We start from the raw sequence: 14,250 nt of genomic DNA on the forward strand, positions 1-14,250 counted from the left end.
AGGAAAAGATATCAGGATATGTGGAGTCTCGAATGGGTCTCAAACACACACAAAAATGGCTATTTTGCTCTTGGATACTCAGAAAGATTCCTCGGGATAGTACCCCGTAGCTTCTGCACTGGATGCCCAGAAAACTTGGACTCTTTCCATAGCCTAGTCTGTTCGTCCTCTCCTAGTGGCGACACCACGGAAGCCCTTGGGTGGTAGCGGATATAATCACCATAAGCCAAAACCGGAAACCCCAATTCCCTTTCCTTATACACCTCTACAAACCCCTCCGCCAACGCCTTCTCACCATACATATGCCCCGATCCATTTCCCCTCTGGTACCCCACAAGCCGTATCTGCGTCTTCTTCGGATATTTCTTCCACCCCGAACAGCTGAGTTCCGAACCAACAACTATAATCTCGTCGAGAGATAGAAACTTTGTGGAATTCCTCCCCAAAGCCTCGTCAGCCGTTGAAGCCCGTGCCATTCCACGCCGCAATGCAAGTTGCTATCCTTCTTACCGCATGAAGATCTGCCGAGTTCAGGCGCTGTGCCCCCGATGGCCGCTCTAGCAAAAAGATATCTCATCCTCTGGAGAAGTCGTTGAGTATGCTTGCTGGTGGGTGGTTCTGGGCGTTTGCTCCATCTCTAGCGGTGGAGAAAGGGAAGGAAAGTTGCTAGTGTTGGGAGCGCGAGAGCGGGAGAAGTGAGAGGCGTGTAAGCCGGTGGGGATGGAACTGGCGGAGGTGAGGGGGGTTTGGTTGTGGGTGTTGAATAGCGGAGGGTTTGAAGGTTGGTGATTTGGGCGATGAGGGAGGGGGTGGAGGAGATTGCGTACTACCAGATATTGAGTTGTAATTCTGGGGGGAGGTGGGTGAAGAGGTGGAAGGCCTGGAGGAAGCTGCTAGTAGGCAAGTCCATTATGAGTTGAGGTTCAGCGTCAAGAAATGGAGATAGGGTCTGGTGTCTTTTGGAATGTGAATAGGAAGTCCTAGTTGGGTGGTAGTTTGAAGCTGCGTTACAGAAGTAGACCTTCAGGGTTCCATTTGCGAGTTGGCCCCTGAAACGACCCCCTGTTCTTCAGCTTGCACTCCCCTGGGGTGTTGCGTACCGAGTACCGAGCTGGTGGAGACCAAGTTACGAAATCCGTTGCTGGAAATGGGAGAGATATTGGTTTTGACATTACAGTCTTAGCTGTTGAAATGAAGCTTGATTGTTGTGTTTTCTAGGAAAGCTCCAGCTTCCTTAAAACTCTGGAAATTACGTCCCCACTTAAAAGTGGACCACAGAGCGCACAGCCCCTGATTTTCGACATTAGCATAGTGCACAAGGTTACCTTAAATCGGACATTGACAGTCAATGCGATACACTTTGAATCGATATTTCCCCAAAAGAAGGTGTACATGTTCCCCCTGTCGATTACTAAAGACAAAGCCCAAGTACAGAGTGAAGTCTACCATGCTTGCCGATCTACGATTTCGAAGCAGTAACGACTTAAATCAAATTGATTCTCATATTTTAAGTCCCAGCAATTTATCCTCCAAACCAAGTATTTGCGTACTGCCGCTCCGTAGTCCCTCAAGTTATACTTTCGGACAGGTTTTCCCAGCCTGCTCATAATTGAACTTGTGTTTCTCAAGCCCTTCACTTAATTCATGCCAGAGAAAAGGAGGATCTTTCGAATGATCCCCCTTCTCCACAAATATTGCTTCCCCTCTTCCCTTTCTCGAATCAGCCCTCGTGTAAATAACGTCATTGTTCTTTTCAACATCTTGTCCTTTCGCAGCAAATGACAGCTGTCGGGGCATCAAAGATAGGTGCGAGAGGCTCGGCAAACGTGCTGCGGGACTGGAACAGTGAACGGAGATGTTTGTTTATATTCCAATCAGATGTTGAAGAGCTCAAAAACGCGGAAGCCTAGGGCGGCGATGGCAAGCTCCCAGATGCGGAGCTGGAGCTCAGTTGATAGGAGCGGGAAGGGGTGGAAGGTTTGAGGTTGGAACATCTTACTATATGACTTCACAAGTCACATACATCCGAGCATATATGAATGTGGTGGACGGTTATTGATGTGACAGGCAGGCACTGCCATCTGTAAAGGAGGGAGGGGTCGACGCGGGGGTGCTGCATAACTCGTAAGGTTTACAGGGCCAGGGGTCACTTTACTTGACCGATCCCACGCCTTTCTTTGGGATTGAGGTTGGGTCAAAGTCTCATCAACAGGAATATAGAATGGAGTTCATGATCTCTCTAGATAATTTTATTTGAGATATACTAGACCACAAGCAGAACCCAAAATTTCGGAATGTTGTAAGTTTGCATTCTACCTCAACTTCCTCCATTTTCAAGCGGCAAGAAGGGTTCAAACGAGCCCTTCAACCTCTTTATCAAAATACTGCGCTCCAAAACCAGAAATTTATTTTCAAATAAATAGCGCTTGCTGCTTTCACACTTTGAAGTGTTAAGAGGGGCGACTTTTCGTCACGGTTGCCAGATCCTTTCCAAATCAAGGCTTACAATCCTGTTATGCTGTTTTCAGTTCGACTTTGATATTTGCACAGTAGCGGAAAGTTTCTACCCATCACTTCATTGACTTGCATTGAGTAAATTTGAATACCTAGGTCACCCCTTCAGCTCTTCCACCACGTTCGCTCCGGATATTGCTGCCAGTCCACGTTTGGCTGTTTTACACGGGTTGTGTGCTTTAAGAAACCAAACCTAGGCCACCGCCTTTGACGTTTTATGACACTTCGTATTCTTCCCACTTCGATTGGATGATCCTCTGCTAGGAAACAAAGGACTCTTTCCACGTCCCATTTTGATTGGCCCACTGGCCAATTGTTGTACATTTTAACAAGAACTCCATCGCCACCATACAAGTTTTTTTTTCGCGTTTTCGTGGAGGGGTCGGCACCGAATTCCAAGAATAGTTGCAGAGTAGCAAGGAGCATTTTCCCTACATCATCCCGCGTCGATCTCATGAAATACCGTTCATAATCATCCACATAGCGTGCAGCATGAAATAGAACCCTTTCCCAACTCTCTTTTATATCGGTTCGATTACTGTGAGGTAACAGAAATGCAACGATCCTCTCAGAGCTCATAAGTGTCGCGTTCAGATATTTTTTCTTGTGGGCATTCACATGCTCATGCTCCGCGCTTAATGCGTAGTAAAGATAAGACCTGCCACATGGGGACCGTGGAAGTTGCTTTGGGAGGCCAAGCTTGACAGTGAGGTAGCGAAACAACGATGCCCGAACAGCCCATATGAGTTTTACGCGTGGCCAGAAGTGCTCAATGACACTGGAGTTGGCTAGGTGGGCCTTTCGAGACGGTACTGGTACGTGGCGAAAAAGTGTCGTTAAAAAATCGTCTACATATTCGACACTTAGTGGAGCATTTTCTTTCTCAACAATGTATGCCAAGCTCAAGATTGTCCCAATGCGCATATCCAGCTCGGAATCATATCTGGCAATGCTTACGCGGTGGCTTTTAAGCTGGGATATATACCCTCGGAGCAAAGTACTGTTCGGTCCGAAGTCGATACTGGAGTTTGTTGGGAATCGCGTTTGAGCCTCCACCAGGAAATCGGCAGCGGTTCTGTGGACATATTTGACTTGCGGATTCCAGGCCACAACTTTGGGGTCTTCGTTGGTAGGCGCCAAATTCGAAATGTCCGAGAGCTCCAGCAGCCCGGCACAACAAACTTTCAAGCGTTTGTCGACCCTGCTAATAAGTCGTTTCTTTTCTGGCTCTGTCAATATTGGTGGAGTCCAATCGTTCGGTGACCGGGAAGTTTCTTTTAAGCCAAAAGACAAAACAAGAGCTCGAATAGGTTGCTTATAAGAACCTTCAAACGCTGGCAAAATATCCAAGAGCCGCCAGGCTTGCATCATTTGAAAATACTTCCAACCTTCGATTCGATATCTCTCTTTGACGGTGGTTAGCATATGGGCGTAAAGCTTAGCCAAATCAGATGGAAGTTCCTGCAATCGGGTTCCGAGTTCGAAAATGCTATCTCCGTTCCCTATTCCTTCTAGTAACGACCTCACAACGAGTTTCACCCACAGGAACACGCCATCTGCTTTGGTGATAATCTCAGTGACGAGCTTAGAAGCTTCAGTTGGGTACTCATCCGACAGGGTCTTCATTCTTGCATCTGCAGCAAGAGTTTCATTAACATAGAGGCTAATGTCGTCAAAGGTGAAATCTTGCAGTCGTAGCCCCGGAAACTCGTCAAAAGCTTGATGGAATTCATTCCACGGGCGGCTGGACACACAAATTTTGACATTGGAAGAGGATATGTCTTTCAAAAGCCGGATAGTATCAGTCGGGCTCCCATTATATTCGTCAAGCCCATCGATGAACAGGCAGGTCCGTGTGCCCATCAGATAATTGAAAAGGCTTTTGATGAGATTTATGAGTTCCATCGGACGCCAGCCTCTCAATTCATGGGTGGATTGGCATAAGGACTTAAGCCGCTGGCATTCTTTCCAATCTTTCGGCAAGACCTTGGGGATAAGTTGGCGCTTTTGGGACAGAAGAGTATGGAGAAGAGAGCGAAGGAGTCCGGTCTGGGATGCCTGCTCGGGAACACCGCTTTTCCAGAAGAAAAATCCTGCCGATAACAATCCATCAGGTGTACCGGCCCATTCATTTAATAGTGATGTCGTTTGCCTATCGTCGTAGATGTATCTCATTAATGTAGACTTTCCCGAGCCAGCTTTTCCATTAATCCAATAAATGCCTTCTCCATGAGCAAGCCAATGGGAAAAGTCGCCCCAAAGATTGATACCCGGATCGGTAAGTTTGTAAATCCACTCAAAAGTTTTTCTGTGTGCATCCTCGATTTCGTGATACCGATCGTTCATATACGGAAATCCTAGGCTGTCTAAGATCGCGTCTTCCATCTGAGACCGCTTTTCGTCCTCAGCCGATTTTTCGCTTGATGGAATGGTTAAACAAGGCTCGCAGGATATGAGTCTGGATTCTTTCACAACTTTGATAATTTCTGCTCGCGTTTTCTCGTGCTCGGCAGTAATATGAAATTTGTTGTCTTCGTGGAACCTGGCAACGATCTCGTTCTGAATCCGGAATTCCTCGCTGAATGGGGTCTGTCTTGCTTGTAACAGCCGAATGATATGTTTTTGAGAGCTCTCGAGCTTGTCAAACCCCTTGGCTTGCTCAACGGTAGAAAAATCATGGTTTTCACTGCAACTATTAGCTCGGCTCAGCGACGATCTTCCGTTTCAAAATACCGCAAAGAGAGTAAGACATGGAGCTCCAACTGGCTCCGATAGTCTGACAATGTCGCTGCCATCTGATCCAAAGCCTCCTTGCTCCACACCACCTTCAGCGCCTGACGAAAACTCTTCCATTTTCGATTCTTAGCATGTTGCTCAACCTTAAGCTTTTCTAGCCGCTCCAGCAACTCGGTCGCAAGCGCTGAACACTGCGACGATAAATCTTCGAGGGCCTGCTCGTCTCTCGTCAAGCACCCTAGCCTTTCGTGGCACTGAAGTTTGGTGTTGAGATCTTTCAGATCCGCTATCACGTATCCGAGCCTCGCGTTCTCAGGCAGAACGCCTTCTGCTGATCTGTGGAGGTGGTAGCCTTTGGAGACGATTTTGCTGCTGAAGTCGACGAACTGAACGATGGTTGCGGCTAAAGACACCGCCGACAGAGCGTCTAGCACCATATTGAGGATTATCCGTCGATATTTGGGATGGCATGAAAAGCAGATCGTGAGATGAGCAGGTTGACGTTTTTGTCTCGCACAGCCTCATGTGAGTTTGCATCACACTTCGCCTAAGGGAACGCCTCACATTCAGCCATTCACATGACTTTGAATTGCACACGTGATTTTTTTCTTCAAGCCCTCATCATCTTTTGCGAACAGGATGAAGTTTCAGACTAGGGCTACACAGCCCTAAGAATTTTGTCCACTGGCTCCCTGTTTACAACCATAAGTAAGCGGCAAGTCTCCTGAAAATTAAGAGCAGATTTCAACAGCAGCAGGACGGCTGGCGGAGGGCAAACGCTTCAAATGGGAACAGCTTAGGGGAGTTCTTCTATGCCTACAAACACTCCCAAAATCATGGGACAATACACGTTCTAGATATGGACATCTTATTAAGAATTCGTTCTTGTTAGCTCCATATTTTGAAGTGTTTGGAGCGTTCGGCGCTGAATATAGTAATACGTTTCACGTCGGGCTTGTAGTACCATCAATTCATTTTAATGCGGATTTTTGCTTGAATTGATAACGACTTACTGACTCGGTTGTGGTGCACTGGTACATATCTAACTTTGTTTCTGATACCTTTGCTCCTACTTGTATCGTTTTCACGAGCCCGATCTTCTAAGACTCAGACATCAACTGCCCAGCTTCATATTTGGCTTCCGTTCTTTGTGGACTTGAAAATTTTTGACATCGCACATATTTTTGAGTTTCATTAAAGATTTATATGCGCATCAATTTGACATGTGTCTTGTGCTCTATCTTCGTGACACGAACCCGTCTCAAGACATTCGATGTTATGCTGCCAAGAGGTTTAGCTCCCGCTTGAACCATCTCAATTTAGGCTTGACTAGGTTGGTTGAGATAAAACCCCATTGCCGGCATTCAAGGAAATGGACTGAGTCCGCGGTTTGTTTGGCCTCGACCTTGACATCGTCTTTCCCACTGTGGGACTCGATGACTTCCTCCTCTCTATCTCCGCCTTCGCCGCTATTGATTGCGACTTCATTAGCACGACTCCGTTAGTGATTGGATCTGGAGGGCCACCCTCTATAGAATAGATGCGAGGGAAAACCACAAGCAGCTCCTCATCTCCGTCGGAAGGCGTCGTCGAGTCTTGTTCTCCAGCACCGGCACCACTCTTCTCGAATCTGAGTGGCTGCCATTCCCGGCTGTCAGACGGGATTAGGTCAAAATAGGGCTCGAACTTTTTTCTGGAGCGCTGCGCGATCTTCCAAGCGTCGCAAGCTTGCTGTACCACCTGCTCTAGGCTAGACTTGAAGCTTTCGCGTTTGATGTCAGAGAGCATATCCTGAACATACCAAACAACTTCCCTGACAACTTGCTCGACCCTCTTCAAAGCCTTTTTTTCGTGTTCTTCAGGGTCTATAGAGAGTAGGAGAGCGCGGAAAAATGATTCCTTCTTGCTATTTTCTACTGCCATATGAATTAGAAGTAGCCGGACCTCGTCATCCTCATCGTCCAGGATATAGATCGGTTGGAATATGAGATCGTTAATCCACCTTGCGAGGATTACCAGCAATGCTACAATACGCATTCGCTTTGCTGCTAGCGTATTGGACCGCGGAAGAGGAAGACGATCAAGAACTTGAGACTCTCTAAACTTCTTCCAACGGTCCAGACTCTGCGTTGTTCAGTCCTTAGCGAGAACCTCCATAACATGGCGAGACGAACTTACTACAAGGCTACTTTCTGGGACATCCTCTTTCAAGTGTGATGTCACCAATTGGCGAGCAGATTCCCACATTGCGTCCAGTCGAATAATCCTTATAATACGGTCAATTTGGTCCAATTGTCGAATAGGAGAAGGAATAGCCTACCATACTTCCGCGTCATTTTCATGTAACTCCTTTGCAAAGCCATTGAGTTCGCTAAGTCTTGCCCGTGTTGCTTGTAAGCTTTGCCGTAGAGTGGCATTATCCTCTCGGAGAGCTTGGAGTTGGTTGTTGGTCTTTGAAGCTTGAGTGTCCGAGTCTCTGAGACGATCCTTCTGATTATCGATCTCGATATCCTTTGCTTTTATATTTTTTTGTAGCTCTGATATTTCCGCATTGGCATTTGTCACCTTCACCTTCTCCTCCTCCAAAGACTTCTTGACCAGATCAAGTTGTCCCCGAGGTCCGCTCTGTGCTTGACTAAGCCTTGCCACAACCTTGTCTCTCTCCTTGATAGTTGCTGTCAAAGTGGAGATATTGCCGGACAACTTGGTTTTCTCCTCTTCTTGCTTGTTGCGCTGTGTCCGGTACAGTTCCAGCTCTTGTTGTAGGCGGCCCTCATGTTTGGATTTGAGGTCAGTAACCTCTCTTTTGACACGATCCAGTTCGTCGTCTTTGGATTTAATCAGTCTTTCCAATCGGGGAATTTCATCAAATGTGCCTTCAATTGTCTTGTAGTTGTCATCTGAAGCGAGGTTCCGCACAGCAGTGATAAAGGCTTCCACGACTTGGGAGGAATTGGCTGCCATTTTGAGATTTATATGATCCTTATTAACGGGTTTGTATCAAGTTGAGATGATCAAGGTCTTGTGATACTGCCATATAACACGAAATTCAATGAGGAGTCCCTTTGTTTAACAGAGAAGAGACAGACAGGCATGTGCGCATTTTGCCTGATAGTCGACCAAAAGAGAGACTCCAGCGAGCGAACTATTTGAGTCAGCCTCACAATTATTGGGAATAAGCCTCAGGCCAGTTGTTGTCCGAGCTTGTCTGCTCTGCCCACCATCACTGAAACGGTCGTCCGGTTAGTGTGGCAGGAGCAGCAGCCACATCAACTCGTGGGGATGGGGGATTGGCGCGAAAGTGCCCCATCGATCGTGATGTGCACTACACTAGCACGTGCCTGTGATGCAACTCTAGCAATCCTAAGTTCGTTGGGAAATAGGTGCGCCAACAGGTCCACGTGGCAGGCTGTCTTGAGGTTCGCTACGCAACGACTGGCAACTTATGCATATGGAAGCAGTCGTTTCGGTACAACTGCATATCGTCAGCCTCATTTTCTCAGCAGGGTGGGGGCTCCCCGGGCATCCGATCAACTTTGGCAATTTGGCGCTGCCGGCTAAAGAGGCCTGTGTTGTAGTGAATGCTCACTGGATGGTGAATGTTCGTGTTCCCATTCATAATCATGGCGGTGCGTGCTCTGGAGCAATAAAAGTTGTCGTTTATGTATTTATCTCGAAACGATTACATATGATTGCAAAATCATACTATAATGCAAGCGTGAGTTTATCCAGCCTCAGATTCCCGTCTCTGGGGTGGTTTACTGGCACCTTCACGCTGGTCGACGGTTATGCCCCACTGAAGATAGCGAACTGAGGCGATGGAATCCATCTTTCACTCCCGGCCTTCTCCTTCGGAGACTTCGTTAACGATCCATTCGGTTCGGATCCTGCACCGGCCGTTTCACATACCATGTCTGCAAAAACAGATCAAGGGGGCGACAAGGAAACTCCGACACAATCGGTTCTTGGGCGTGGGCGGGCGGTTTGCTAGTGGCAAATGGTGCTGCGAGTCTGAGCAAGTAGCGAGGTGCCTCACAACAAGAACAAAAAAAGTTGCTGTAATGCGAGCGAGAGGTACACATTACCCCTCTTCTGTCATCCCGCCTGGTAAAAGCTGCATTGCTGTTGCCCAGAGGAGCGGAGTTGTTGACCGGAGAACGAATCCCGGCACCGGTTGCTTGCTCAGCGCTGCTGTTTGGTGTGGACCTACTCGGTGACCAAAATGAGCTCTTGGGTGCCATGGATAGCATCAAGCAGCTCAGCTCTTTTGCGAGCTGAGAAACTAACTGAGCGTCTTCGACTAGTGATGAGAATTGAAGCTTTATGTGTTGGGTGAGAGAACGGGCCGGGGAAGAGATAGGAGGGGGGGGACGACGGAAAGAAGGAGAGGTGGAAGTTCCTTATCGCTTAAGCGATAAAGGCACGTGACACAAAATGCATAAGTGCAGGTTGGTGCCCGGTCGATTGATTTTGCCTGGAGGAGAGGTAGGGTCTAGAGGACTTCATTTCTAAGAAACTACGTTTGGCCAGGTTCCTTACATAATCGTCCAAGTCTAGCGCTTCGCTTGGGGCCACGCTCTGCGTAGGAGAAATACGGAGGGTAAGCGGCCGAAATTGGCCCCTGTGCCAACACCAAAACCTCAACTTCCTGCCCTCTTTTCGAGACAATACAAGTCAATTAAAGGTGCAAAAGACGTATATAGGACTTGCGAGATCTGGTATGACCGTAAGAAGTCGTAAAGAGAAAGAAGTTAATTTGCTGTCTAGTAAATACTAATTTTCTGGTGTCCGCTGAATTTGTCAAAATCGGCCATTTTTTTCTCCTCCCGCTAGCCACGCTAACCCCTCACAGGGCGAGCTGAATAGGTCACCTGCTACAACGTAACCCTGGGAAAAAGTAAAACCACCCAAGCACTGGCCATCTCAAGGGTCTTCAGCGAATAGCACTTCTCATAAGCACCTGATATTCCCTAACTCGGGGATATAAACGAGGTTTCAGAGTGGCGTTACCCAAGGGCCCACTGTAATCATTTAGGGGGGGGGATAGTAGTAAAATAGGAAAATATAAAATAATACCTCCCCGGGTATCAATTAGGGGTAATAATTTGGGGTGTCGATTAGGGGTGTCGATTAGGGGTGTCGATTAGGGGCGTCGATGGGGGGTCGACCTTAAGAGAGCCTGAAAATTTAGCGATTACGTACCTGGAACTTTTGCCTCATGCGCAATAATTGCCTCGCCTATCTCACGCTCCAAAACTAGAGAGAGCTCTGATATATACGAAGTAAACTTTCTTATACTTATATTAAGAAATCTAATTTGAGAGAAAGGCTTAAGGATATATAAGACGAATTAGGCATTATTAAAACTCTAAAATCTATTAATACTCCTATTCGATATTTGGGGGGTGAGGGGGGAGTATGGTGGGGGAGGGGGGGATGCCAAGCGCTAAGCGAGAAAAGATTCTGCCATCGACACCTCTAATCGACACCGAGGGGTGGGGGGTCGTCTTACTTGTGCCCGTTAACCTTAGAACTAGATGGTAAGTTCCGAACGCCGAGGATATTAGATTACCCCGCAAGAAGGCGATGGCTCTCTAAAACTTTTCAATCACTTAAGACGACTAAAGGTGGAACTTGGTATCAACCTCTCTCATAGTCCAAAGTAATATCGTCTCTAATAATATGGCTGCTGAAGTTTTGCCGTACTCGTACGCAGAAGAATGGCTTCAGGTATGAACCTTATGATGCCGATTAATTCCATCCTCTCTAGCCCATCTAGATAACAATCCTTGAGAACTGCCCTTGACCAGAGAGGCTAACCTTCCTTCGTGGTCCAGTTCGAGCAGCTGACCGGCGGCCGCTTCAAGCTCACGGGAGATATCCCCTCCATCCGTGCCCAGTTCCTCGGGCTATTCGACAACATGAAAGCCATGCTCCCTCCGCCCAACAATGCAGTTTCAAAAATTGACCTCCAGCTACCAGATAGTGACTTGAAGGTCCGAATCTACTATCCCACAGTGAAGAGTGAAGTTATGTTGCCGATTGGGTTATAGTAGGTACCCATCCTTCTACAAGTCAGGAAAATCGAAAGGGGCCGCAATGATTTGGTCGCTCACCTCGAGTAGTTTGCATAGCGGCGGCTGGGTGGCTGGCGGAGTCGATTATGAAGACCGTGCGTCATGGTTCAGCCAATATCTTGTTTATTCGTCCCCAGCCATGCTCCTACGCCATAAGTTGGTATAGATAGAGTCTTGAATATTGCTGACGCAGGTCCAAGATATGTGCCGCTACCTGACACAACACACCCCTACCGTTCTCGTCTGCCCCGAATACCGGCTTGCTCCCGAGCACCCTTTTCCCGCCAGCCTCAATGACTGCATCCTAGCCTTCCAATGGGTTAGTTCTATCTCCTATAATTTGTATTTCCCTGTAACCGATCTCATTGCTCCGTATCCAGATGACTCAAAACGCATCGACTTATTCCGCATCCCCCAAGCTGGCCTACGCAACCGGCGGCTCCGCAGGTGGGAACCTCGCCCTCGCAACTGCACTGAAGCTGTCTTCCATACCAGGCTCTTCGGTTCCAAAGGCAGTCTTGGCGTCCTGCACCAGTTCCTGTGAGCCGTCTGCTATCCCTGATAAATATCGGGAAGCGTGGCATCCGGAACTGTTTCTTGACTCCGCATTTTTAGATCGGACATGTATGCAGACTTGCTTTGGTAGGTCGTTTTCGATTTCTGGCCTCCAGGGGGAGCGTGGAGCGATTAGCATTGCATTTGGTTTGCTAACGTTGAAATAGAAGCCTATGGAGCCCCGCCTACTGACCCGCTTTTCTCCGTGCTCCTTCACCCAAACCTGGGGAAGCTGCCGCGGACATATCTGGTTGCATGCGGGAAAGATCCAACGCACGACGAACTTTTGATGCTGAGGGATGAGATGGAGGCCCAGGGAGCTCACGTGGAATTGAAAGTTTATGAAGGGTATCCTCACTGCTTCTTTATTGTCCCCACACTGAAGGCTAGTGCGGAATACCTAGATATTCTTGTACAGAAGATACAGGAGTTAGTCCTAGAGTCCTGAAGAAGATTAGAGATAAATTACGCAGAATCTACGAAATAGCGCACAACAACACTCGTTAGCTATTCGTACCGTTACTCTTAAGATAAATGGCAGACTCCTGTTCGCCGCTTTCCGGAAATCAATTTAGTCCATTCACGATTCCATTTGAAATTATTCTTCCGTCGTTTTATCTTAAAGCGGCTTCTGGCCATACACGACGTAACTACAAGTAACACTGTTAGCCATCGCACAATTTCACCCTCTAGATGTAGCCGAAAATGCAGGCGGAGTGTGCCCCACTTACTAGTCATACTGCGCTTTGAAGTGAGCGCAATTGCACATATCTTTTCTCACATCCACCAGCCTCAACTCCACCTGATCCCGGCTCGCTTTCCCTCCCCACACCAAAGTCATGCCGAGTCCGGAAATATCTTCAAGCATTTGCAAGAGATTCTTGTACCCAACTTTTTTCTATGTTCGTCTCTTGCATTAGTAGACAGCTCGCTCACCCACCACAAACCGACATTCAAATACAACTTACCTCTAATTTATCGTCTTGAACCCAAGGGCCCAACGGTAGGGAGAACTTCTCAGCCCGAATATTCTCGAATCCTGATTGCCTAATCCACTTCTCTAGTTCAGGACCCGGCCGCATATTCCTCCCCCTGCTCTCTTGCAGCGCCACAGTATCCCTGTGAAAGGTCCACAATTCCGACCTCTCAAAATCTTCTGCCGGCAGTGCTGTTGAATAAATCATGGTATCCCAGTCTTGAAACTCCACCCAACCGCCGGGCTTTAAATTGTTGTATGACTGCTGTATCAGACGCGGCCAGTCTTCAACAGAACCAGCGAGGAAGCGCCCAAAGACTAGATCGATGTTGGCATCGACCCAGTCTTTCTCGAAGTCGTCGACGATGTAGCGTACATTGACAGGACTGGGCGATGTTAGCTTTCGGTGAGATGGGGGTGGGGATGTACTCGAATTCGTTGTGAAAACTCTCACCCAGTTCCGGTGGGCTGAGATCTAGTCCAGTTACCTAGAAATGCGGATAAACTAAGGCGCTGCCGAGACTTGTTGAAGGGCCCGCTTACCTCTGCTGATGGATATTTATCTGCTATACCACGAAAATAAAGTTAACAAGCCATAATTTACTCTCATCCAAATGAAAACTCCTTCTAGAATCAACGGCGATGGAACAGAAGGAAAAAGGGGTTCGGATATACTAAAACTGTGTGCATTGAAAGAGAGATAATTAGGGATTCCAATCTATCAAAGAAGCACTCTTACCCATCTCGATTGCCCACAGCCCAATCCCTGTCCCCAGATCCAATATCCGCTGCGGATGCTCCTGGATGGGGGCTAGTATCAGCCTACCACCAAGACGGGTCTTGATCAAGTCATGATGCCTCAAAAGGCGATCTTGTTGCGCGATATCGTTCGGAAGCCCATACCCTTTGTTCGTCAGTCGTGCACTCGGGCGAACTTATTTTATAACGAACGTTTTTCAGCCATGTACGCGTGGTAGCGGCGCCCATATTCAAAGGGATAGTTGAGCGCGGCGGATTCGATCGTAGTGGTGTCGGATCTGGAGATTGTTAGGGTGTGAGGGCAAGATTTGCAGCCCGCCTGGGCGGGGGAAGGAAAAGAGGGGCAGACAGTGAGCCTCCATAACCGGGATCGCTGAAGTCGTCATCTTGGTAATTAGCTGCTGCCATTCTTCTGTGATCATGAATAGTAGAAAATCCCTCTTGCACTCGTTCGTGATCACCCAGCTGCTACAGAGATAATAGAAGAACTCTGCACACTACCTAACTTTTAAGAAAAGCGGAGAGCAAAATGACGCAGAAGAATCGGCACAGGCCTTTTAACAAGGCTAGTAACGAGTAGCGTCGGGGGGCTGGGGAACCTGCGCTGTAACAGGCCTACCAGGTAAGGTTGCC

At 47.9% G+C, this 14,250-nt stretch overlaps 4 protein-coding genes across 4 annotated transcripts; 1 reads left to right on the plus strand and 3 right to left on the minus strand.

Moving 5' to 3' along the window:
• Positions 1 to 2,362: 2,362 nt before the first annotated feature.
• Positions 2,363 to 5,728, minus strand: K444DRAFT_579188 (uncharacterized protein). Its single transcript, XM_024877647.1, has 2 exons — positions 5,248 to 5,728; positions 2,363 to 5,200 (listed from the first exon to the last, which is right to left on the minus strand). Exons 1-2 carry the CDS (start codon positions 5,685 to 5,687, stop codon positions 2,620 to 2,622), a joined length of 3,021 nt encoding a protein of 1,006 aa, XP_024744440.1. The 5' UTR covers positions 5,688 to 5,728; the 3' UTR covers positions 2,363 to 2,619.
• Positions 5,729 to 6,428: 700 nt separating this feature from the next.
• Positions 6,429 to 8,529, minus strand: K444DRAFT_658556 (uncharacterized protein). The gene is made up of 3 exons (XM_024886270.1): positions 7,571 to 8,529; positions 7,429 to 7,516; positions 6,429 to 7,374 (listed from the first exon to the last, which is right to left on the minus strand). Exons 1-3 carry the CDS (start codon positions 8,212 to 8,214, stop codon positions 6,580 to 6,582), a joined length of 1,527 nt encoding a protein of 508 aa, XP_024744441.1. The 5' UTR covers positions 8,215 to 8,529; the 3' UTR covers positions 6,429 to 6,579.
• A 2,552-nt stretch (positions 8,530 to 11,081) lies between these two features.
• K444DRAFT_515382 (alpha/beta-hydrolase) lies at positions 11,082 to 12,330 on the plus strand (the record flags this gene model as incomplete). Its single annotated transcript, XM_024873595.1, has 5 exons — positions 11,082 to 11,302; positions 11,376 to 11,422; positions 11,528 to 11,646; positions 11,708 to 11,969; positions 12,050 to 12,330. Coding segments are annotated over 5 exons (930 nt in total), but the record flags the coding sequence as incomplete, so codon positions are not given.
• Positions 12,331 to 12,798: 468 nt separating this feature from the next.
• On the minus strand, positions 12,799 to 14,115 carry K444DRAFT_17648 (S-adenosyl-L-methionine-dependent methyltransferase). Its single transcript, XM_024870777.1, has 6 exons — positions 13,967 to 14,115; positions 13,810 to 13,895; positions 13,598 to 13,762; positions 13,402 to 13,424; positions 13,288 to 13,346; positions 12,799 to 13,244 (listed from the first exon to the last, which is right to left on the minus strand). The coding sequence occupies exons 1-6, from the start codon at positions 14,023 to 14,025 to the stop codon at positions 12,836 to 12,838; spliced, it is 801 nt and encodes a 266-aa protein (XP_024744443.1). The 5' UTR covers positions 14,026 to 14,115; the 3' UTR covers positions 12,799 to 12,835.
• Positions 14,116 to 14,250: the final 135 nt, after the last annotated feature.

Source organism: Hyaloscypha bicolor, assembly GCF_002865645.1.
Source record: "Hyaloscypha bicolor E unplaced genomic scaffold K444scaffold_10, whole genome shotgun sequence".
In the NCBI taxonomy this organism is placed as follows: Eukaryota; Fungi; Ascomycota; class Leotiomycetes; order Helotiales; family Hyaloscyphaceae; genus Hyaloscypha; species Hyaloscypha bicolor.